General features: G+C 40.3%; 1 protein-coding gene across 1 annotated transcript in view; it reads right to left on the reverse strand.

The window, feature by feature from the left end:
- The window catches only part of dnah12 (dynein, axonemal, heavy chain 12), a 357,153-nt gene that overhangs the window by 197,475 nt on the left and 135,296 nt on the right, over positions 1–24,382 (reverse strand). Inside the window, exons 24-30 of the mRNA XM_041191445.1 lie at positions 20,515–20,671; positions 19,833–20,005; positions 16,507–16,659; positions 15,548–15,787; positions 9,327–9,572; positions 5,188–5,307; positions 4,851–4,960 (exon numbers count right to left, since the gene is read on the reverse strand). Coding sequence (XP_041047379.1) covers positions 4,851–4,960; positions 5,188–5,307; positions 9,327–9,572; positions 15,548–15,787; positions 16,507–16,659; positions 19,833–20,005; positions 20,515–20,671 — 1,199 coding nt within the window. The remainder of the gene's footprint in view (positions 1–4,850; positions 4,961–5,187; positions 5,308–9,326; positions 9,573–15,547; positions 15,788–16,506; positions 16,660–19,832; positions 20,006–20,514; positions 20,672–24,382) is intronic.

Genomic DNA, 24,382 nt, shown 5'->3' on the forward strand with positions numbered 1-24,382 from the left:
GCTGCCCACAGGTACTTGGGTTGCACATTGGAGTCATTAGCCAGGTGGTCAGCAGGTAGCTTTTGTCACCCAGGTGGCTCAAATACTGAGGGACCAGCAGAATAAAAGGCATCATGACTGCTGCCAGGATACTGGGGCATTCAACTGCACGGTGTGCTGTGCATGCTCACACACCAACTGCTGATTTAGGGAGCGGGACCCCGCATCATTTTAGAGTCAATGGCATACTGCATCCTGGGGAAGCCTGTTGTTCTGGGAAAGCCATGTGCATGCTCCACCTGCTTCTTTCTGGTCAGAGTAAATAGAACATACTCCCTTCCCCTGATATAAAAAGTGTCAGTCATCTCCCTAATGCAAGCCTGGATAGCAAACCGGGAGGTGTTACAGATGTCACATGCTCCAACATAGAAGTATCCTGAAATGAAGAAATTCATGGCCACGGTCACCTCCATTGCCACTAGTAGCATTGGCCTTGTCCTACTTTAAGGCTGCAGATCTGTCTACAAGATTTCAGTGAGTTTTCAGTGAGCACCTCCTTTGTAAAATAGGCATTTTAAACACACTATTGCTGGCTTAGGTCTTTCTCCCCATCCTCCTCCTTCTGAGAGCAGCTTGTCCTCTTTTGTGCTGCAGGCCAAGAGGGATGGTAACTACAATACCTACAACCGGGAGCAAATGGTCTAATTAGAACCTTTGAAGTCAGAAGCCACATGCAGCAACATTCCCTAGAAAACTAAAAGCATTTCTATAAATGCAGGCAGAGGCAGTAGAAATCAGTCAGCAACTAAGATCAAGATTGTTGATGATTCCTATAAATAACACTGATAGGGAGCACTTCCTGCTGCTGAGCGCATGTTCAGCTTTGGTTGTTTAAGGGAGGGCATTAGCTGGAGGCGTGACATTGAAATTGGCAGGGCTAGCATCAAATAAGCTTTACACAGTGACTGCTGTAACTATATGCCTGCTCTGCAGATTTCCAGTGCACGGTCCTAATGCCCTCACCAAAATGTCATCCAGTATGATTGGTGCCCGAAATGTGGATGCACAGCATTTTGGATAGTCTGAGAGATATTGATGGCAGACTTCAAGCTAATTAGTGATGGCAACCATCTGTTCATGCAGGTCCCTGATCAACCTTACAGACTGCCCAGTATTTGAAGTATGGCATGTTACAAGTCCAGTAATAAGTTCTGATTACTTGATATGTCTCCTACCGTTGTTCAGTCACCTTTTTTGAGACATAATTCAAACAGCACCATCCCAAATTTTATGTCCATTGTATCCTTATAAGGGGTTGAGCTTGTAGGGAAAAAATAAATCTGATCAGGAGCCTATAAGCTCTATGGTATCTGTTTCTGCACGGATTGATCCAAATACATCATGGTAGCTTATTTATTCAAGCATTAGCTATGACACACCGACCTAGGAAAAAATAAATAGCAGGAGGTTGGGTGGAATAATGAGGAAACAACAGTCTCTCCCTCGAGACTGAAAAAAAGTGTTCTCAGCTGAGGATCCCAAGGACCAGGACATCAGGGCCCAAGTCTTTTGAAAGATCTTATGTGCAAGTAGTATCATTTCAGATAATGTATGCTGGAGAAGTCTATGAACCATATCCTTGTCACTACAAACATGGAGGACACAAGTTAAATAGGAGTCAAAGACTGAAAAGCAGAAATGTAACAGAGCGAAGAGCAACCTTTAAAACAGAGATGGTTCATGTACAGTCTAGGTATATTCATGCAAGGGGGAAACCAGAGTCAGAATTCCTGAATGGTGAAAAGTTAGAGATTAGAATGGAGCAGACAAAAGGGGCATATGGTAGATGTCAACCTGATAATAGAAGGGAAAATCAGGATGAATATAAGAAGTACAGAAGACAAGTGAAAAAGGAAGCATAGGACAAAGAGACAGTATGAGAATAGATTGACGGCTAGCACAAAAAAACAAAAGTTTTCTATAGGCATGGTAACAGTAAGAGCGTTTTCAGAGGAGTATGAATGCCAGGGACTAATGCCGAACCTATATAAAACACTGGTTAGGGCTCAGCAAGGATATTGTGTTCCAATTTGGGAGTCAAACTTTAGGAAGGACATGAAGGCTTTGCATTGAGTACGGAAGAAATTTACTAGAATGGATGAGAGACAACAGTTATGTGGATAGACTGAAGAAGCTAGAGATGTTCTCAGGGCAGAGAAGAATAACAGCAGGCTTGATAGGGGCATTTAAAATCATGAAGGGATTAAGTGAAGAGAAATGTTTTCATTAGCTGATAACCAGAGGGCATAGATTTACGGTGATTGGCAAAAATAATCAGAGACAAAATGAGAAAAAGTTTTGTTGGGATTTGGGGAACAGACAGCCTGAGAATGTGTTTTTTTGTTATTCATCCATGGGATGTAGGTGTCACTGCCTAGGCCAGCATTTACTGCCCATGAATTGCCCCTGTTCAGAGGTCATTTCAGAGTCAACCGCATTGCTGTGAGTCACATGCAGGCCAGACCAGGTAAGGGTGGCAGATTTCCTTCCCTAAGGAAATTAGTGAGCCAGATGGGTTTTTGCAACAATCGGCAATGGTTTTGTGTCAACAGACCTATAATTCCAGATTTTTATTGAATTCAAATTTCACCATCTGCCATGGTAGGATTTTTGAACCCAGGTCCCCAGAGCATTACCCTGGGTCTCTGGAATACTAGTCCAGTGACCATACCACTATACCACTGTCTCCCCCTAATACAGCATCAATAATGGCCATCAAAAGGGAATTGGATAAATAGTTGAAGGAGAAAAAATTTAGATGACATGGGGAAAGAGCAAAGCTAACTGGGCTGGTCTTTGAAAGAGCCAGAGAAGACTTGATGGGCTGCATGCCTCCTTCTGTGGAGTGTTATTCCATGATTCTATATGACAGGACTTGAAACACATGCTGGTGAGTGCAGCAGACCAAGAGATTTTTGCAAAAGAGCTGAATTCAAGAGATGTGGTAAGAATTACTTCCCTTGACATCAAGGCAGCATTTGACAAGTGTGGCATGAAGGAGCCTTTGCAAAATTGAAGTTAATGAGAATCAGGTGGAGAATGTTCCACTGGTTAGAGTCATACCTAGCACAAAGGAAGATGGTTACGGTTATTGGAGGCCAATCATCTCAACTCAAAACATAGCTGCAGCAGTTCCTCATAATAGATCCTAGCTCAACCATATTCAGCTGTTTCACCAATGAACTTTCTTCCATCATAAGGTCAGAAGGGGGCATGTTCACTGATGACTGCACAGTACTATTTTTGATTCCTCAGATACTGAAGCAGTCGGTATCCATATACTGCAATACCTTGACACAATTCAGGCTTGGGCTGATAAGTAGCAAATAACATTCGCACCACACAAGTGCAAGGCAATGACCATCCCCAGCATGACAGAGTCTAACCATCTATCCTTGACATTCAACGTCGCTGAATCCCCCACTATTAACATCTTGGGAGTTACCATTAACCAGGAATTTAATTGGACTACCCATAGAAATGCAACAAGAGCAGGTCAGAGGCTGGGAATTCTGCAGTGAGTAACTCATCTCCTGACTCCCCAAAGCCTGTCCAACAACTGCAAGGCACAAGTCAAGACTGCAATGGAATTCCCTCCAATTGCATGGATGAGTGCAGCTCCAACAACACTCAAGAAGCTCAACACCGTTCAGGACAAAGCAGCCCATTTGATCGGTTCCCTAAACAGTCACTCCCTCATCACCGATGCACAGTGACAGCAGAGTGTACTATTAGCAAGATGCACTGCAGCAACTTGCCAAGCCTCCTTTGACAGTACCTTCCAAACTTACAACCTCCACGACCTAGAAGGACAAGGGCAGCACTTGAGAATATCATCACCTGCAAGTTCCCCTCCAAGCCACACACCATCTTTACTTGGAGCTATATTAAGGTTTCTTCATTGTTGTTGGGTCAAAAACGCAGAACTCCCTACCTAACAGCACGGTGTATGTACCTACACCAGCTGAACTGCAGTGGTTCAAGAAGATGACTCTCCACCATCTTCGCAAGGGCAATTAGAGATGGGCAACAAATGCTGACCCTGCAAGTTCTGGTCACATCGCATGAAAAAATGAAAAAAAATCAGGAGGAGGTCTTTTGAATTGGCAGCAATGCCTCTGTTTGTGGCCATTTAACCAGCACTTCCTACTGAACAATCCCTACCATCCCCAGTACTCCAGCAGCAGTCTCACAATCCTTGTTAGTTAGCCGTGGCTTAGTTGTTAGTATCTGAGTCAGAAGATTGTGGGTTTGAATCACACTGCAGAACTTGAGTAGAGCAATCCTGGCTGACACTCCATTGCAGTACTGAGGTGTTGCATTGTCGAAGTCCCCTCTTTCGGACGAGACGTTACACTAAGACCAAGTCTCCCCTCTCAGGTGGATGTAAAAGATAACATGACACTATTTTAAACAAGAGCATGGGAGTGGCACTCTGTTCCACTACTGATCATTGTCCATTTAGCCAGCATTTTCCCCATGTTCCAGAACTTCCTTCAAAATGTCAATTTCTTGTCAGCACCCTTTTTATCTTCAAAGGCTTTCTTAAAACCCTGCTCTTTAATTATGCCTTTGTTTCTTCAATCTAACTTTTTTTATTTTTCAGCTTTTATTTCGCGAGTGACAACCTGTTTGGAAGTTGTTCTCTATGAGAAGTACAATATAAATTCGAGTTGTAGTTTTGTTACATCTAATAGCTGAAATAGGTGAAATACTTTTGCTTCTCAGAGCTACCATAAATGATCAAGTTATAAAGAGATTATTTCAATGATTTTATACAAAGCTGAAAAACTTTTTTTGTTCTCACTCACCCATGTCTCACAATCATCATTTCATAGGTTTGGATCATTTTGCCCAGGAAAGGCTTCACTGGCTGAACACCCTGTTTATTGCAGCATTCAATGGTGCACTCAAGGAAAAGCTAAATTATAAAAAAACACAAGTATTAATTTATTTATAGAAGGTGAAGGATCCGAGCGAAAAAAGATCTAGTAAAAAAGAGTGGAAATAACTTTTCAAGAATTCATGGGGCCATAGTAAAAGAAAATTATATTCATTGGGATTTTTCGCATCATGATCTGTTAGCATAAATAAATTTAATTTCCAGGCATTTGATTCAAATTACATAATCACGGAAAAAATCCCTACCCGGTAATCAGCTTCAGGGAGTTCAACACCTGGAAACAGATCACTTGTGATACCATTGAACAATGGAATATCATGTGACAGGAACTTGGGCTCATTCACATCCTTGATTGATCGCAGCAACTAAAAGACAAAATGGAAATATGTGGCTTTCAAATTTTTTTAAACAAAACCATTAAAGACTGGACAAAATACAAATGGAAACACATTTTTACAGGATAAATAACAACGTTACTTGCCACTAAAATATAAAGTAATTTATCATTTAAATAAAACACAAAAATAGGTCTCCTAACAATATTTACCATTTGATGAAATACAGGAAGTAGAATTGGATAAGCACAGGCCTTCAAGCTTATGTAGATCCTTTCATCAGGTAACATAAGCAAATTAACAGTAATGGAAAAAAATGTAATAGCACTAAACAGTGGCAAGTTCCCAAGACCAGATGATTTTTATCCTAGGGTTTTAAAAGGAGGTAGGTGAGAACATTGCAGATGCCTAACTATGATCCTCCAAAGTTCTTACGGTTCAGGAACAGTTCCTTTATGTTGGAAAAATTGCACAAGTCACTCTGATATTTAAGGAGGATAAGAAAAAGAAACAAATCAATTTTAGACTAGTTAGCCTCACATCTGTTGTCAGGAAATTTCTAGAGTCTATAATTAAGGATGGACACCTTTAAGATTTTTGGCTGATCAGAGAAAGTCCACATAGATTTGTAGAGGGCAGGTCATGCCTGATAAATCCAATTAATTTTTTTCAAGAGGTGACTAAAGTAGTGAACAGGGGAATGTATACAGATGTTAATTTATATGGCGTTCAAAAGAGATGTTAGCTAAAGCTGAAGCTCATGGAATTGAGGGCAAATTGTCGATTTGATTTAGAGTTGAGCTGAATGGCAGGAAACAGAGAGTAGGGATAATGGCAGGTACTCTAATTAACAGGATGTGGCTAGCATCCCACAGGGATCTGTGTTGGAGTCTCAATTGTTTGCTGTATTTATTAACAACTTAGATGATGTGATAAAGAGCCATATACCTAAGTTTGCTAATAACGCAAAGATAGGCAGCTTTGTAAGCAGTGTAAGTGGAAGCATAAAATTGTGAAGTAATATTAATAGATTAATTGATGGGCAAAACAGTGGCAAATGGATTTCAACTTGGGCAAGCAAGAAGTCATCCACTTTGGACCTAAAAAGAATAGACCAAAGTACTTTCCATATGGTGAAAATCTGGAAACAGTGGAGGTCAAAGGGATTAGGTCATTAAAATGCCATGGATAAGTAATAAAAGTAATTTTTAAAAAGGCTAATGAAATGCTGGCCTTTATATCTACAGGATTAAAATATAAGAGGTTGGAAGTCATGCTGCAGCTATAAAAAAACTGTGTAAAAACCATTCCTGAAGTACTGTGTTCAGTTCTGAGCACCATACCTTAGGAAGGATATGCTGGCCTTGTAGGGTGTGCAGCATAGATTTACAAGAATGATACCTGAACTCCAAGGGTTAAGTTATGAGGAAAGATTACACAAAATGGGGCTGTATTCCCTGGGCTTTAGAAGATTAGGAGCAATTTAATCAAAGTATTCAAAATATTAAGGAGCTCTGATAAGGCAGATAGGGAGAAACTATTTCCACGGACTGGAGAATCTAGGACTAGTGGACATAGCCTAAAAACTAGAATCTGGCCTTTCAGGAATGAACCTAGGAAACACTTCGACATGCAAAGGGTAGTAGGAGTTTGGAACTTTCTTCCACAAACTGCAGTGTGACATTGATAGGTTAAGTGAGTGGGCAAATAGAGTGTAATGTGGGCAAATGTGAAATTGTACATTTTGGCAAGAAGAATGCAAAAGCATATCATCTAAATGTTGAGAGATTGCAGAGTTCTGAGATTCAGAGGGATCTGGGTGTCCCAGTGCATCACAAAAGGCTATTATGCAGATACAGTAAGTAATTAGGAAAGCTAATAGAATGTTATCATTTATTGTAAGGGGAATTGAATACTAAAGTAGGGAGGTTATGCTTCAGTTGTACAGGGCACTGGTGAGACCACATCTGGAGTACTGTGCACAGTAAGATGTAAATGCATTGGAAGCAGTTCAGAGAAGGTTTACTAGACTAATACCAGGAATGGGCAAGCTGTCTTATGAGGAATGATTCAACAAGTTAGGTTTGTATCCACTGGAGTTTAAAAGAGGGAGAGTGGACTTGATTGAAACCTTTAAGATCCTAAGGGGACTTGACAAAGTGGATGTGGAGAGGATGTTTCTTCTTGTGGGAGAATCTAGAACTAGAGGTCATGGTTTAAAAATATGGGGTTGCTCATTTAAGGCAGAGATGAGGAGAATCTTTTTCTCAGTTGAGAGTCTTTAGAACTCTCTTCCTCAAAAGGCAGTGGAAGCAGGGTCTTTGAATATTTTTAAGGCAGAGCTAGTTAGCTTCTGGATTAGCAAGGGGATGAATGGTTATTGGGGAGGTAGACGGGAGGTTATAATCAGATCAGCCATGATCTTATTGAACGGCGGAGCAGGCTTGAAGGACCAAGTGGCTTACTCCTGCTCCATTTTAAAACTGAGATTGATAGATTTCGATTCATAAAAGGGATAGAGAGCAAAGGGTATATGGAGTTAAATCACAGATCAGCCATGATCTCACTGAATGCGTAACAGGCTGGAGGAGCTAAATAACCTACTTGTGTTCCCATGTAATTACAAGAAAGCATTTTTAACTGGACTTTATATAGCAGTACAATGGTTGTACTTTTAACTACTCTTATGCAATTTGAATGCTTGAGAATAAGCATTTACACAGGTGATTGAACATTGGAATTTTAAGTGATGATTGGTCAGTTAAAATCCACAGGAATACCAGAAATGTTATTTTGCATCTCAAAAACTACCAAAATAGAAAAACAAAATCCATGAGCTCTAAGGTACTTTTCGACACTGTGTCATTACGTCCGAATGTTTTCACCCAGTTTGTTAGTCTGTTTACCTACATATTTCAAAAAAATAATGGATGGATTTCGACAAAACAGATGGGGTATGGTCCAAGTAAGAACTGATTAGTTTTTGGCAAAGATAAGGATCCAGATCCTGGAATTTTTTTTTAAAGGATCTGTTAACATTGAGAGATAGGGTGAATTGACTTTTTAAAGAACGTTGTAGGTTGTTTTATTTAGAATGTTGCTGATAGTTTTAGAATGTTGTGGATTATCTCAGCTGCTCGAGTAGAATTTGTCACAGCTGTCAACTCATGAGCAGAGTTTTTAGAGCAGGTTGTTGGATGTGGATTGGTCTGAAGGCTCCTCAGTGAGATGAAAGCTCTTAATAAAAAGATTTATTTTTTTCAGGTTTGTAGTTACAAAGCATCGGACAGGTTGGGGAAAAGCCTCAAGGAAGAGCTGCATAATTATAATTATGTTGAGTTAATATAGCCTGGCAGAGGTATGCAGTCTACTGAGTGCGCTCTTCACTTGTTCATTATGTGTCAAATCTGCTTCACAGCTGTAAATAAAAATGTTCTACCTGGCTCTTCCTGGCCTCCGATAGTGATTGAGATAAATCTAACCTACACATCAAATAAAAATCATTTTTTAAATTCTTTCACAGGATGTGGACATAGCTGTCAAGGCCTGCATTTGTTGCCCATCCCAAATTGCCCTTGAACTGAGTGGCTTACTGAGCCATTTCAGAGAGCAGTTAAGATTCAACTACATTGCTGCAGATCTGAAGTCACATGTAGGCCAGACCAGGTAAGGATGGCAGATTTCCTTCCCTAAAGGACATTAGTGAACCAGGTGGGTTTTTAACGATAGTCGATGATAGTTTCATGGTTATTATCACTGGTATGCACCATCACTAGTTGCATATTCCAGATTTCTTAATTGAATTTAAATTCCACAAGCTGCTGTGGCAGGATTTTAACCTGTACCCTCAAAGCATTAGCCTGGGCCTCTGGATTACTGGTCCAGTGACATTACTATTATGCCTCAATTCTCATTTAACCTTGTGTTTCTCTTGACAGATGCTGCCTGGTCTGTTGATTGAAATAAAACGAGAAAAAGCTAGGAACCAAATTCGCAGCCTCCACAATATTTTGCTCCTTATCTTGAAATATACTTTCTTCACAACTTACCAGAACATCTTCATTCTCTGAAGGGAACTTCAGCTTTAAGTTGCCAGCTGCAACTAAAACAGCTTTCACTGCACGCATGCCATAGTCATAGTGGAACTGCGATGAAAGTTGCTCTGAACATAACCTATAAGTCATCACTATTTTCACAGATAACGGCTTGGCATTGAGGAAGCCATACGAGTAGAGAGAGATTTCAGCTATCAGTGCATAGTTAGGAACCATCATAGCTACTGTCCGGAATAGAACCTGAAAAGAAAATTTGAAATTTCAGGTGTAGAGATCACCTGTTACCACAGAATCTGCTCCCACTGCCCTTTCAGGAGATATATTCCAAATCCTAACAACTTGTTGATTAAAAAGAAATCTCATCTCCCCCTTGTGAAAGAGGTGGATATCCATTTACCGAATCAAGCAGCAGAAGACATTCTGTGAATCACAGCTGTTTCATTGTGAAACTACAGTTCAATACAAAAACCAGTTGCCTTTCTTCCCTCTTGGATTCTTTTCATGTCCAGAAGCAAAAATCCACTTACTTGGTAAAAACCCAACTCTTAATTACAGACTTCAATGAGCATCACCTGCCCTCAATTCACTCTGAAGCTTGTCCTGGTTTACTCAAAGGGACCTGCATTTCTAACATTGTCACTCCTAGGCATTTTTTGCCAGTGTAGGCCAGTTGGTTGGTTTGGCTGTTTGCCTGTAAACAACAGATCTCAAAAACTAGTGGCTGGATTTCAATGAAACTTGATACACAGATAGGGTATAGCCCAAGGAGAACTGATTAGTTTTTGGTGAAAATGAGGATCCAGATTCAGTTCCTAGAAGTATTTTAAAGGACACATTAACATTGGAAGATCGCACAAATTTACCTTTTTAAGAATGTTGTGGGTTGTTTTATTTGGAACGTTGTTGATTGTCACAGCTGTCAAACTGTGAGCAGAGTTTTCAGGCCAGCTTGTTGGATGTAAATTGGCCTGAAGCCTCCCTCAGTGAGATGGAAGCTCATCATAAAAAGATTTCTTTTTTCAGCTTTGTAGTTACAGAGCATCAACCGGGCAGGGAAAACCTTAAGGAAGAGCTGTATAATTGTAATAATGTGGAGTTAATACAGTGAAGCAGAGGTAATAGGTGCCTCCTTCACTTGTTTTAAATCTATGGGCTGGATTTTGTACAGCTCACCAGAGCAGGCATTGTGACATTTGGGGCCGAGGTGGGAACTGCCCAATGTGGGAAATCCCAGCTGCCTCCAGCAGTGGAATGCCAATTAGGCTAATTGATGAGCCACTTAAGGCCAATTATCCACGAGGTCATCGAAATTTAGTGGTGGCTCAGGGATTCACCCAAATTCCCACGGCATCCCCCCCTCCAAAAGCTGTCCAACAAACCTTACTGTGGGGTGGGTGGGGGTCCCTCATTGACAAGTACTCTGTGCCTGATCAAGGGACACAGCATCAGGAAGGAAAGGAGGGTTGCACTGAAAGCCACCCCCATGCCCTTGCCTCTGACCCCCTTCTTTTCTCCCCCTACCACCCCAACCCGACCAGCGAAAACCTCCCCACAACACCCATTCCACTCTCACTCACCTGTGTCCTGGTGCTGAGCTTCAGGGCAATACCGGTAGCAGCCACCACTCCCAATGGCACTGCTGGCAATGGAGAGCTGTCAGCCTCTAATTGGCTGGCAGCTGTTTGGGCCAGGATTACCACCCTCCAGGTGCCTTAATCATAAAGGAGGCACAACACTAGCCAGTTAAGTGCTTAACAGGTACTTAATCATATTGGACCTCTCCCTCAGTTTTATGATGTCCCTGAAGGTTTCAGTATTGTTCTCCAGTAATGTCAAGAGAATCCCTAAGCCCATACTTATGGAGGACAACACAGAGGTGGCCGACAATTTCAGTGCCATCAGTATCAACACTTCGCTCACTTTCTCCACTACATTCTCAAAAATTGCCTTCCCCCTTTCCCATTCATAAAATCACAAGGGCACACTACAGCACTTCCTCACTCCAAAGATCCTCACCTCTTCCTTTACCCTCTTTACACAACACACTATCGTTCTTTTCTCACATCACAACACTTGCACAACCACCTCATTTTATTTTCCATACACTTAACCTTACATTTCACTTCTCTATTCTCATTCTATTTTGCTTCTTCTCCAGCTCTCAGCAAATGCATTGTATGTACACATCTCCTCTTACTTTTTCAACACTCACCTTCGATTTCTGTAAATCAAGGCAGTATAGAATTCCAGGGAGAGCATCAGGACAGGGGGAGAAGTATCCAATGTTGTAGCCCTTACCCAAGCAGAGCAAAGAGTCTTGAAGATTAGTGGCTGAGGCAAAGCCATGAGCACTGGGAAAGGTGAGGCTGGCAGCTTATCTGAGGAGGTTGTCTGCCTATTAATTGCAACCCTTCATTCACCTCAGCAAAATCAGCAAGCTTCACAAGTACAAGTAGTACTTCAAAATTGTCATTTGCTAATGTTCAACTTCTTAACGTCATTCCAATACTTGTCCAATACTCTTTTCTTTCAGAGCCTCTTGCTAGTGAAAAGGACCTAAAGAAGACGCCTCGAAGAAGGATAATTTTCTTGAGGATACCCTATAGAACGTTTCATATCTTCCATGCACCAACATTGAATTTGGCACTCCAATTTGGTGAGGCAGAGGGTGTTAATGGTATGTTTATTGTATTATTAAGGTTAAAGATACACAGGTGAAGGGCATTGATTAAGTACACTGAGCACATATAATGACAGACTTCCCTTTAAGGGGCTGTCACCCTCAGTAATTTGTTATTTTATTGATTTCATGGGTTTCTTTAAAAGAACATATAAAGAGAGACATGGGCAACAGGTGTTTGCCTTGCCAGTGGCACCCGCATCCCGTGAGAGAATAAATTTTAAAAAAAGAGAGACTGGATGTTGGTGAGGGGAGAGGCACATATTTGTAATGTTGTATTCTGTAAATAAATCTAGTATTAAGTAAAAGCTTGGTATCTGGCTTCAAAATGAATTAACATGGTAGCAGAGGATAGCTGCCTAAAGATGAAGGTTGGAAACTAAGACCTTTTTTTCAAACAGAAGATTGTGAAATGAGTTACTCATGTGAAAAATGGTTGAAGGCAAATTCAAATTGTCAGGGTATGATTACCCACTGATGTTGTCTGAACTTGAACCTTATGACCAGTGGAAAAATGAAGTTGATGTGTGGACATGGGTTATGTCCTTATTGAAGAGAAAACAAAATTTGGCCTTGGCATTGTTGCTTTAGAACAGAAGTAAAATTGAAAGCAGAGTATTTTGAGATGGATGCCCATCAGTTAGCTCATACTTGTCATTGATTAAAGAATGCAGGTGTGGTTGAATATACAACCCTTGTCCTGGAGATTAGTGAAAAAAGTAAGATATGTAAAAAGTATCAAAGGACAATGGCATGTCCCATTGTATGGAAGACATAGGACTTTAATGAAGTAGAAGCCATGGACTAAAGGTGTGGGACGAAGACCAATATTTCCATTTTATTTTGTCGATATGGTAAACAAATTTAATCTTTCTACAATAACACATGGCAAGGACAAAAGAATGATCATAGATAAACTTGTGGAAAAATGGATAGGGACTGGATTGGGAGAACTGGTTAAAGTTGTGACTGACAAGGGAAAGGGAAGTTTGCTAATGATGAGTTTAGAGACATATGAAAATATGAACGTTGTGATCATGAATGCTATGGCTGAAAGTCCTTTCAGCAATGAGTTCTGTGAAAGAAATCATGCAGTGATTGAGATGATCCATAAGATCTTGGCCAATCAACCAAACTGTAAGTTTACAATTGCCTTGGCATAGGCAGTCCCTGTAAAGAATTTTCTTCAAATAGTTGTAGGCTTTAGTCCTTATCAATTGGTCTGTGGGAGAAATCCCAAATTACCTTCCATGCTGAGTGGTAGTCCACCTGTCCTAGAAGGAAATACAATTAGTTCCTTTTTTCCTGCAGACTTGAATGCTTTACATGCAGGGAGAAAAGCATTCATCAAGTCAGAAGTCTTGGAGAAAATTTGCAGAGCTCTGAGACATTGCATAAAACTGTCTGAGATAAACTTTAATCCTGGTGATTTGGTATACCATAAAAGAGAGGGTCATAGAGTGGAAAGGTACAAGTTAGTTCATAGGGTATGATGGTAAGAGTGTTTTCTCCAACATGGTAGTCTAACTATTAATGTCCATTTATCTCAGTTAATTGGGATTGAACACAAATTATCAGAATCTGAGCAATTGATAAAAGGCGATGAAGTTCCCTGTACCCCTCACATTCTCATTTTTAACAGTTATGAGGAACAGAATATGGTAGATAACAGGCCAGATGGTTCATGCTAATATTTTAAGGTAATGTTTAGTTCTGGGAGATTATTGTTGTGAAGGTAAAGTGATTAAAATGCTGGGCTTTAATGATTGCTGGAACATCTAAAGAATAGGCAGTTCAAAAAGTTATCATGTTTGTTTAATAATCAGAATAGAAGATAGCTATATATTTTTTAAAAAACAGGTGGGCTTACTTAGCTGGTGAAATTGTAAATGAGGGATACTTAAAGGTCAGTTTGAGGACCACCCAGAGCAGGCTACACTGTCATAGACATGAGTGGAGCTTAGGAAGGCCTCTGGTTTCAATTTAGCCAGGTGTTTACTGGAAGAGGTTTTTAGTTGCAGCTTGGACCTTGTGTGCTTTGCAGCTCACTGAGAGAAGTTAACCAAAATAAGTGACAAACAGATCTACACTGCAAGCAAAGTAAAACAGTTACTTCTTCATTGATTGTGTGGAAGGTGGGTGAAGCTTAATCTCAGTCTGAATCCTGTGAGGAACAGAAACTAGAAGATTGCCTAATTTGAAGCTAGTGGTAGAATCTATAGTAGGTCTCCTGGCAAAAGGAAGTAACCAGCAGGTTAGCTTGGAAAAGTAACCAGAACAAGGGGCTCAGGCTTCCAAGTCGAGAGGGTAAATGAAAGTTTTACCTCTGAGAATAGCTGGAATTGAGGAAAATTCTCCAGAGAGCTGTGGCATACTAATGGGTGGTCCCTTCAGAAGTAAATAACTTTTAAGATTGACATATTTAAGAGAATTCTTGGAAGTAAGAAGTAAACCTGAGTGCCTAACATACGTGGATATAAACAATATTGTTAAGTTAATAGTGCTTGTTTTAATTAATTCTTTTGTATAATAAAACTGTGTTTTATTTTAGAAAAGTGAATCTTATGTAGGTCTATTGGTTAAAGAGGTATTTGTATTTCTCTTCTGTTAATAGTCCCTAACCAGACTGTAACAACAGGCAGAATGATTAGGACAGATAGAACAGGGCCATCACATCCAAAGGACCTCATCTTCTAACTAGGCACTTTACAGCCTTCCGGATTGAATAGTGAGTTCAACAATTTTAGATCATGAACTCTCTCCTCCATCCCCACCCCTTTTCCGATTCCCCCGCTTTTTTTTCCAATAATTTATATAGATTTCCCAACTACTTCCATTATTTTTAAATGTATTTCCATCCATTGTTTTATCTCTACCTTTTAGCCTTTTTTGATTCCTTCACCCCACCTCACCCTCACTAGGGCTATCTGTACCTTGCTTGTCCTGCTTTCTACCCTTAATTAGCACATTCCTTAGATAATATCACCACCTTCAACACCTCTTTGTCCTTTTGTCTGACATCTTTTGGTTATCTCGACCTGTCACTGGCCCTCTATCCAGCTCTACTTGTCCCAACACCCCCCCATCCCACCCTTAAACCAGCTTATATTTCACCTTCTATTTTTATTTAGTTCTATTAAAGGGTCAGTCGGACTCGAAATTCTAACTGTGCTCCTCTCTGCAGATGCTGCCAGACCTGTTGAGTTTTTCCAGGTATTTTTGTTTTTGTTTTGGATATCCAAAGGACAGCTGTCTAGAGTGATGTACATGTACTCTGGTGATGTACACACCAGAAGGGTCAAGATAATGGAGGCATCCAACTAATGTAGGGAGAGCAGAGAAAGCTACTGGCAAGTTCAAACTATCAGAGGCTGGTAGTTTGGGTTACCCCTTACACATTTGGCTCATGACTCAGCCTCTAATTAATCTTTGCTATAGTCAGATCAATCAACAGTAGCATTCAAGCAAATGGCAGCCAGAAATAATAAACCAGGAACTAACTTGTAAGTACTGCAAACAAATAAAAAAAGTGTACCTTCAGATTGTCAGGCAATTCAGAGCGTCCTGCATATCCTGGATTCATTGTAATAGCAACAAAACAATTTGGATTCAGTCGTAGCTCAGTTCCCTCAAACATAAAGACTTCAAGATTGTTTTGGATTGCTCTTTGGATGCAAAGGATTTGCTGAGCCACGACAGATAACACTTCCAGCTCGATACGATTAAATTCATCGAAGCATGCCCAGGCACCTGAGGAGGCCAATCCTTTAAAAAACTGAAGAGGATAAAATAAGCTTCTCACAGCTATTATATTTTATACAATCTACATATTTTGCAGAACAGTTATTTAATTGAAGTGCATTAAGTACTTGGAATGTTAAATGAAAAGGAAGCAATAGCTGCTCCACAATAAAGGGGAAAAACTAGCTTGTAAAACACAGGAGAGCTTTGTGTAATTTTGCTTATATTCTTGCACTCTTACTCTTGGATCAGAAAAGTATGGGTTAAAATCACAGTTTAAGGCCATGAGCATCATCAACTCTGATATTCCAATTCAGTTCTAATGGAGTACTCTACCAATAGACATGTCATCCTTTGAAAATATTAAAACAATCTTTGTGAGGTTTAGGAGAACATTTGCAATCTAATAAATCTTCAAAGAAGAGCAATGAGCTTGATTACTAGCCAATATTTTCTTCACTAAAATCAAAAATAGATTAATTGGTAATTCACCTCATTGTAACTATGTGCACAAGAAGATTCCATAAATAGCAATGTTTAGCTACATAGCAACAGGTATTATATACAATTACTTTAAGTGTTTGAAATGCTGTGGAATATTTATAAGGTGCTAAATAAAGTATTTCTTTCATAAACAAGTGGAGCTTGGCAACAGTTTGTGCCCCCCTCCTCCAGCTACAGCTGCATAATCTAAAATTTGAACTTTAATGAGCTTCAGCAACATCATGAATAGATTTCTAAATTATCAATTACTTTTCCCATAGCAATGTAGTCCAGTCCATCAGAGCAGTTGAAGACAACACATTGTACAGCAACTGCTTTCGCCAAGTCTTTAACTGACTCTGTCTTTCCTGTCCCTGCAGGGCCTTCAGGAGCTCCACCCAAGTTCAGAAAAAAGGCTCCAATCTGTTAAGAAGAAAGCGATCTTGTCAAAGACTTCTCCACAACATCCCTGAATAATCTAAATCACAAACCCATGAAAATTAAGTTTCTTGCTCCAAATATCTTTTGATCTCAGTTTTGTGTCACTTAGTGGACAATCAGTACAGTCACATCCATCCACTGTCTTCAGATTAAATCAATGTTTAAATTAAGAATTTGCAAGTAACAATGTAGGGAAAATACATGTGAAACAATGGATTACAGAAAATCATCAACCAGTCAAGTAGCACATGAACCTCTGCTGGGTTAATTGTAACAAGTGGCTCATTTTTCATATTCTATCACTATAGCAACATCTATTTTGTTTGCGGAATGTGTTGATGAATATTTTCCTTAGCTTGTTAACACTGAGTAAACAGGCATGAATATAAAGCACATTCAAATAAATTTATTATTAAATAGTTTTTAAATCATGAGTTGTTTTAAAGGCTGTTATTTGGTGGCACAGAACTTGAGCTTTGCTGAAAAGAGACATGACAAAGCTTTTCATTTTGCACTCATCAGGACACTTTGTAAGAATACCAATATAAGGAGAAAACAACAATTTACACTGTATGAGACGAGAGTGCTGTTTGGTTGGCAAGTGGACCCTGATTGGTAGAGGGTTTGCCATGGCAAATGCACTAAATGATTGTGACTGACAGTTAACTGCCAAGCATTGCTTGAAATTTAAACCAGACAGCTTGACCCGGATTGGTCAAGGCATTACCCTAAGGAATGAGTCAACAAATTGCTGTCATTTATTTTATTTACTTGAAACATGTGCAAATTGTGTACATGTTCTTTCTGTCTGCAAAGAACAGGGCCGTGTGTATTAATATATGTAGCTTCCAGTACACTGAGGGCCTGACTGATAATCTTAAATTGGTTGTCAATGTAATTCTTAGCACACTGAGGATTATTTAGCAAATGTTGTCCAATCATGGAATCACGCCTAATGTTGGCAACACCCCAACCAATCAGAATTCGCTTGCCAACCAATCAGCACTCTCTTCTCATACAGTGTGAATTGTTGTTTTCCCCTTATATTGGTATTCTTGTGAAGTGTCCTGATGAGTGCAAGATGAAAAGCTTTGACTTATCTCTTTTTTCAGCCATACTAAAGACTGTTATGATGTTCTGTGTTACAGGACAGATTATTGCGGAATCTATTGGTTAATCAATTCATAAGAAATCAGGGTGTTTGAGATAAGTGAGTCTGTGATGTTATGATATGGTAGGTGGTAACTGCTAGGCTGACCAAATCCCAAAGGGAAACTTGACCAAGCTATCACAATGATTTGTAATTTGTATTTTTATTACGATACGGTATATACACTGAAGTCAAAAGTAAAAAGTTCACTACTACTTTTGGGAGTTTGAAATATTAAATTAAACCATTTATTAACAAAAGAAAAGAAAGCTTAAACACACAAGATTACAGTTACACAGTTAAATTTAGTCTTACAACATTTCCCAAAAGATTTCTACTTAGCCAGACTCCCAGATAAACACCTTTCTCCCAGGCAACAATTCAAATAGGTTCTCAATCTATAAAACATCCAGTAATATTAGCACAAGCCACTCACTGTTGCTATAAGGAAGGTATTTCAAAGCTTCTCTCTTCCCCTCACTCAACAATGAAATTCCAAGGCTTTTAACAAAATTTTGCTTTCTAAAACAAGCAAGCACTTTTCTGGGGTGGCTAGAAGCTGCTTTTTCACAACTCTGTCTTCACGCAGTCCAGCTTTCAAGATCTCATATGGCCACTCCCATACAGCTTTCAATCTTAAATATAGTTTCTCCCTTTTGATCTTAAAGACCCATTGTTTTAAACTTGCTTTGAAACTCAAACTCTTCCAAATATAAGATTTTTCATGTTTCCATTTTGTTTTTGCTTTTGGTTCAATAAAACATGATATCCCACTACTTGTTTACCTATGAACTCCTGCAAGATGCAACCATTTTCCTTGTCACCTTCTAATTCCCCTTTGAAATTCAAACAACCTCTCAACTAATCTACAAATTCAAATGTTAGCTCGTCTATTTCCATTTCAAAATGCCTGCTTTTACATCTAACTCCTTTGATAATTTAAACCTTGGAGTCTGACTATCCAGTTCAATTAAACATGTCTGCGTCACCCACAGTAATATTAGAGAAAAAAAAATTCCCTTTACAATGATCACATAACTCCCCTGATTAGGCTCTAAGATTAAACTGAAATGGATAATATTTGAGAGGAAACTGCACTGAGAAAAATAAAATGCAAGAGAACAAAGAGTAGAAAAAAGATAGACATGAAAGTAGAAGAGGCAGGAGTCTGTAAACAGTAGACATCAGCTACTGCTGTAAATGGCATCTGTGTAATACATTCAACGCTAATAATTTCACATGGAAGAACAAAAGAAGGGAAACACAAAAAAGACACCCGGCAATAAAAGGGGAACAATCCATTATTTGGTTTATAATAAAATGATTAAAGGGGCTCCTTGCAGATATAAACTATAATTTCTTGTAATTTTTCTTATTAATTGGACACCTGCTATTAGGTTATAGGATTGCAAATTCATGGGTCATGATCAAGTCCACTGGTGCCCTTCAGCATTGACTCCCACCAAAGTTTGAGAGGTCAGGGGGATGATACCTCATCAACAGGGGACAGGTGAGGACAATCATATTTTGAACACATCTATCCCCACTACTTCCCTGCCCGTGGCTGGCAGGAATGCTGCTATTCGCAAACTGAGGAAATGGATACCCCAGCCCCTTCCCTAACCATGATCTTTATATTTTCTTTTATTTGGTGGTCCAGGCTACTTTCCTGCCCTGGATCCTACCAGCGAGGTACATATTCTCCCCTTTGGACACCAGTGCATCTTTACACCTGCCATACTGGCCTCCTGATACACTGACTAAGGTAAAGGGACAGAAACTCCAAATGTAGAAATATCTTGTGATTGGTTCCATCTTCAAGCTGCCATTAGTCTTGCTCAGAGCAGAGAGAGTGGAAAGGTAAATTAGGAACACCCAGAAAACATGCACATCTGATAGAACTGGAGGTTACAGCAAGAGACTGGCAAATATCCCCAGCAAATTTTGACTCGCATCTTTGTAAAGAAGAGAAACTAACTTTAGAGAAACAACTTTAAGAACTTACTAAAGTACGGTAGCATCGGTCCGTCAATGGGGTAATTACCAGTCGTGGTGAGTTACCAAGATATTCATAAGCATATTTTACATCGCAGTTGATGATGTGAACATAGACATTCTCATTTTTCCAGTAATACCGAAGTTGAGCAAGCCATTGAAAGTCAGTCTCATTTGAGACCCCTGTTTGAAAGAATTGTTAAATTTAATCATATACATAAAATGCAGCATAGCTTAAACTAAAAGAAAGAGGGATTTGCATTTTTATAGCACCTTTCATGAATTCAGGACATCCCAGAGTACTTTACGGCCAATTATGTACTTTTCCAGGCAAGCTCCAATAAACAGCAATATGATAATGATTAGATAATATTTTGTATGTTGATTGAGGGATAAATATTGGCCAGGGCATGAGGGATACTTCCCCTGTGCTTCAAAATAGTACCATGGTATCTTTTAAATCCACCTTAGAGAGTAGACAGGACCTTGGTTTATGTCCTATCCAAAAGATGGCACCTTTGACATTGCAGTACTCCTTCTGTGCTGCACTGGAAGGTCAGCCTAGATTTTTATGCTCAAATGTCTGGAGGGGAACTTGAACCCACAACATTCCGACTCAGAGGCAAAAGTGATGCAATGAAATTTATGTTCTCTAAGTGATATTCATGTTTATTTACAAATTTGTTGAATACCTTGTTTAATCATGTCTTCAACAACATCTCTGGCATGTACATCAATGGTTACCAAGGCACCAAGTGTTATACGAGTCTGTTTGGAAAGTTTCCCTCTTACCAGCTCCACAATATCATTCAACTGTTTGTGAAGTTTAATACAATATTTTTTCAGACCCTAAGAAACAAATAGAAGTGGTGGTTAACATTTTGAAGCTCGTCCTGTAATTTGTTCGGTGAACTTTGCCCAAGCACCTAGAACCATGGAGCATTTCCTGGTAACGTAGTGAACAGACATCCTATTACAAAGCATTGGTCAAGTCCCACACCACTAAGCTACTATTGTTGTGTAATCTCCTAAGAATTTTTTTTTCTAAATTGTTAAACCACAGTGAGATCACTTGAATGGTGCTTGCACTCTAATTGAGTTAGGGCTGCTGCAAAGCCATACTTTACATCAAAAATAGCTTTTATGTATTTATTGGCTGAAAATCACTGTTACAAAAACAGCAGCTGCTAAGATGGCTACTAAGAGTCATGTGACTCAATTTCTGCACAGGCTCAAGAATTATTTCAAGTCTCTAGAAAGTTCTTAATTAAATGACCTCTCTTGAATGGATATGCTGGAGATGAAACCATTTGTGGGATTTGCACCGCCAATTGCCTGTGCCCTTACCAAAATTCGAAATCCAGATTCATCAGGGGTCTCACCAGCTGGCTGGAGAACTGGCGAGGCACCCTTGCTGCCTCTTTTCAGGAAGACATGCCAAACAACACACAAATCAGGCAGGAGCAAGGCCAGTAGTGGGCCTTCCCCTGGAATCAAGACCCCAGGGGCAGAAGTCTCACCTACCGAGAGCTGCCAGCTAATGTGCTCAGCAGTGCCACTGGGGAGGCATTGGCTGCTGCCAGAAGGACAGGCACCAGGATCATGGAGTGACCCAGGCCACAGGTAACTGATGTAGGTAGAAGAGGTTCAGTGGGGTCGGCAGCAAGGGCACCAGGTGGCTCTCAGCAGGCCCCTGGACCCCCGCTACCCAATATCCAATCTCTCAATCAGGCCTTTGATCGAGGAGAACCCCCCCCCCCACCATCCCACCGCCACCCCATGAAGGTGACAAGCTGGCCGCACGGTTTTACTTGTTGGGCACACCGCATGGTGACATGCCTGCCTGCAGCTGTGTTAATAACAGCAACAACGGGATAGGGTGTATAAGTGGTCATTAATTGGCCACTTTAGAGACTCTAGAACTTAATTCTGGTGGAGGGGGAAAGGCGTCGGGTTTCCTGTACGCCACAATCCAGCCTAAGTAAGTCCCCAACCCACCTTCAAGATTGCCACAGCAAAAGCACACAATTCCAGCCCATGTTTCTGAGCTCACCACTTAAGGAAGGAAGCTGCAGTTTATCATAAACAGGTGTGAACAGCCATCATACATCTCCATTGTGCAGCAATGGCTTCTAACCTCAAATCATCTGGGTGGACAATAGAGGTAGTGATCATGTGGTCACATGATCAAAACTAATTACAGATAACAAATATTATTACCCTAAGTACCAAAAGAGAAAAGTCAGAATGGGAAACCAACAGAGCAGAAGAGACAGGGGACAGAAGGTCCCGAATGGATGTCCTCTCTCTCTTCACCCATCTTGCAAGCTCGAACCCTGTCTACTGTTTGACTATCCATGTGCTGCTGGCAGGGATTTTAAAAGAGAATCATTCCAGCAGCTGCTGTCTCAGGAAGACAAGATACATCAACCACCAACATCTTTAAGCCACCTCAACACCAAATCCTTAAGGGCTACTGAACCAGCCTGGAACATTCAAATCATTGATCTACAAGACCCACATATCTTTAACTTTTATCAGGCTCTAAAAAGCCTGTTTGATCTATCCTCCCACTCTGTAACTCGTGTGTACGTGTGTGCGTGTGTGTGTGTGTGTGTGTGTGTGTGTGTTTTACAGTCACAGCACTTAAACACTCAACAAACTGACAAGCATACCCTTTTAAAAAAAAAAACTTTTATGGTCAAATGAAGGGTGGGAAAAGAGGGGAGCCATCTTACCTCTCCTCACCTGATTGTAACAGGGCACTATAAAATTATTTTGAGTTCCCAGAGCTATATCCTGGTTGCAACAAGCATGTAATGTTAGCATGCCACTGTTCTCTGCAAATAACTCAATTCCCAGAAATTACCCAAAATAGAGCAGAAAAGGTTCTTTACATTACTATTTATATAAAAAAAGATAGTTACCATCAGGTTTTCTCCCAATACTATTGTTCAGATTACAGCACAGTAATTTGTTCAGTTTATCATTGGTGCAAATTTCAGATAATCCAAGACACTACTGATCATGCTAATCATTTCTCTCGGCCTATTAATCTCCTTTCTCTTTGGTTTTGGGTTTCCAAACACTCAAAATTTAAAACTCTCACACTTTATTTAAATCCCTCTCCAGGGAAAGCAATAGGGCCATGCAAGTGAATGAGGCTTCAAGCAGATCTAGTGTGACATACATTTAGGTGGAGACTGGACGTATCAATGAAGATGCACATTAGGGCATTGCGGATGTAATGAAGCATGGATCTGCATGAGAATTGCCCAGGAAGTTTAAACTTCCCCTGCTCCCCTTGACCCTTTACAAATGTCTCCAACTCTGATCTAGAGTCATAGACTTCAGACAGTTCCAAGGTGTACACCTGGATAGTTACCCAAGAAATGTTAGACAGATTAAAACCTAGTCCAACACCTGTCCAACTCCACAAATGACCAGCCTCCCAATCACCCCACCTGATCCACCACCCCCCCACACCCCCCCAACCCATGCCTACTAGTTCCCAACCACCCGACCACCCACCAACCTAACCAGCCCCCCCCAACCACCCGCCAATCACCTGATTACCCTCGACCTGACCCAATCCGACCTGACTAACCTCTGGCACAACCACCCCTAACCTGACTATCCATCTCACCCACATACCCACTCATCCATTCACTAACATTCAAAGACTAGACCTTTAAACTTGTCATACAGCATCTAGTGCCATAAAAAGGGTGTGTGTCCTATCATACCTGACTCTGCTCCACTCTAAAAGGGGTTCCCTGAATGACACTGCGCATTTCTGTGACAACCAGGATCGGGAGATCCTGGAAGAAATGCGCAGCAGCATTGAGTCGGGGGAATCTTCAAGCACTGTGGCAATCCACTCATCATTGCCACCGCTCAGAAGATTCAGGCCTATATATCAAATGATGTATGCTTTTTCAGAGATGCTGCCACAGGCCTCTGGGAGCCTCTTCTAACTCCTAAAGCCAACTATCTGAGTTGATCATGCATTGCCAGTGACAAAGTAACTGTGGCCCTTAATTTTTTTGCCTCAGGCTCTGTCTAGGCTTCAGAAAGTCACATCAGTAAGAAACATGCAGACAAATTAGGGAAATAATATCAGAGAAACTAATATTCAACCATCCCAAACAATCGCTGCAATGAAACATCTAACCATCCATGGAGGTCATCTTATAAGAGTCTTTGTTTTTGTTGTGAGCAGGTTTGCTTTTAGATTAACTGACTTAACTGCAATAGTTACTTCCTTGAACTCCTGAAAGAAATTTGCTACTCACAGATGTATTACTCTCGGAGTTAACCGTTAGTGCGCAGAGATATTCAGAAGCTTGATATAGGCATTTTCAATAACACTTGGATAGCACAGGGAGCTGTAACAAACTGAAGCACATCCTGATGCAAGTGGAGATTTTAATAACGTGTTTCTGTTAAAATTCCAACAATTTTCTGAGAATATTTAAAGATTTATCCGACCATCCATCAGTGCGCTGACACTCCCAGCTGATTTATGATCAGTCTATCCGCTTTTTAATCCTCTACTGG

Source organism: Carcharodon carcharias, chromosome 7 (assembly GCF_017639515.1).
Source record: "Carcharodon carcharias isolate sCarCar2 chromosome 7, sCarCar2.pri, whole genome shotgun sequence".
Lineage (NCBI taxonomy): Eukaryota > Metazoa > Chordata > Chondrichthyes > Lamniformes > Lamnidae > Carcharodon > Carcharodon carcharias.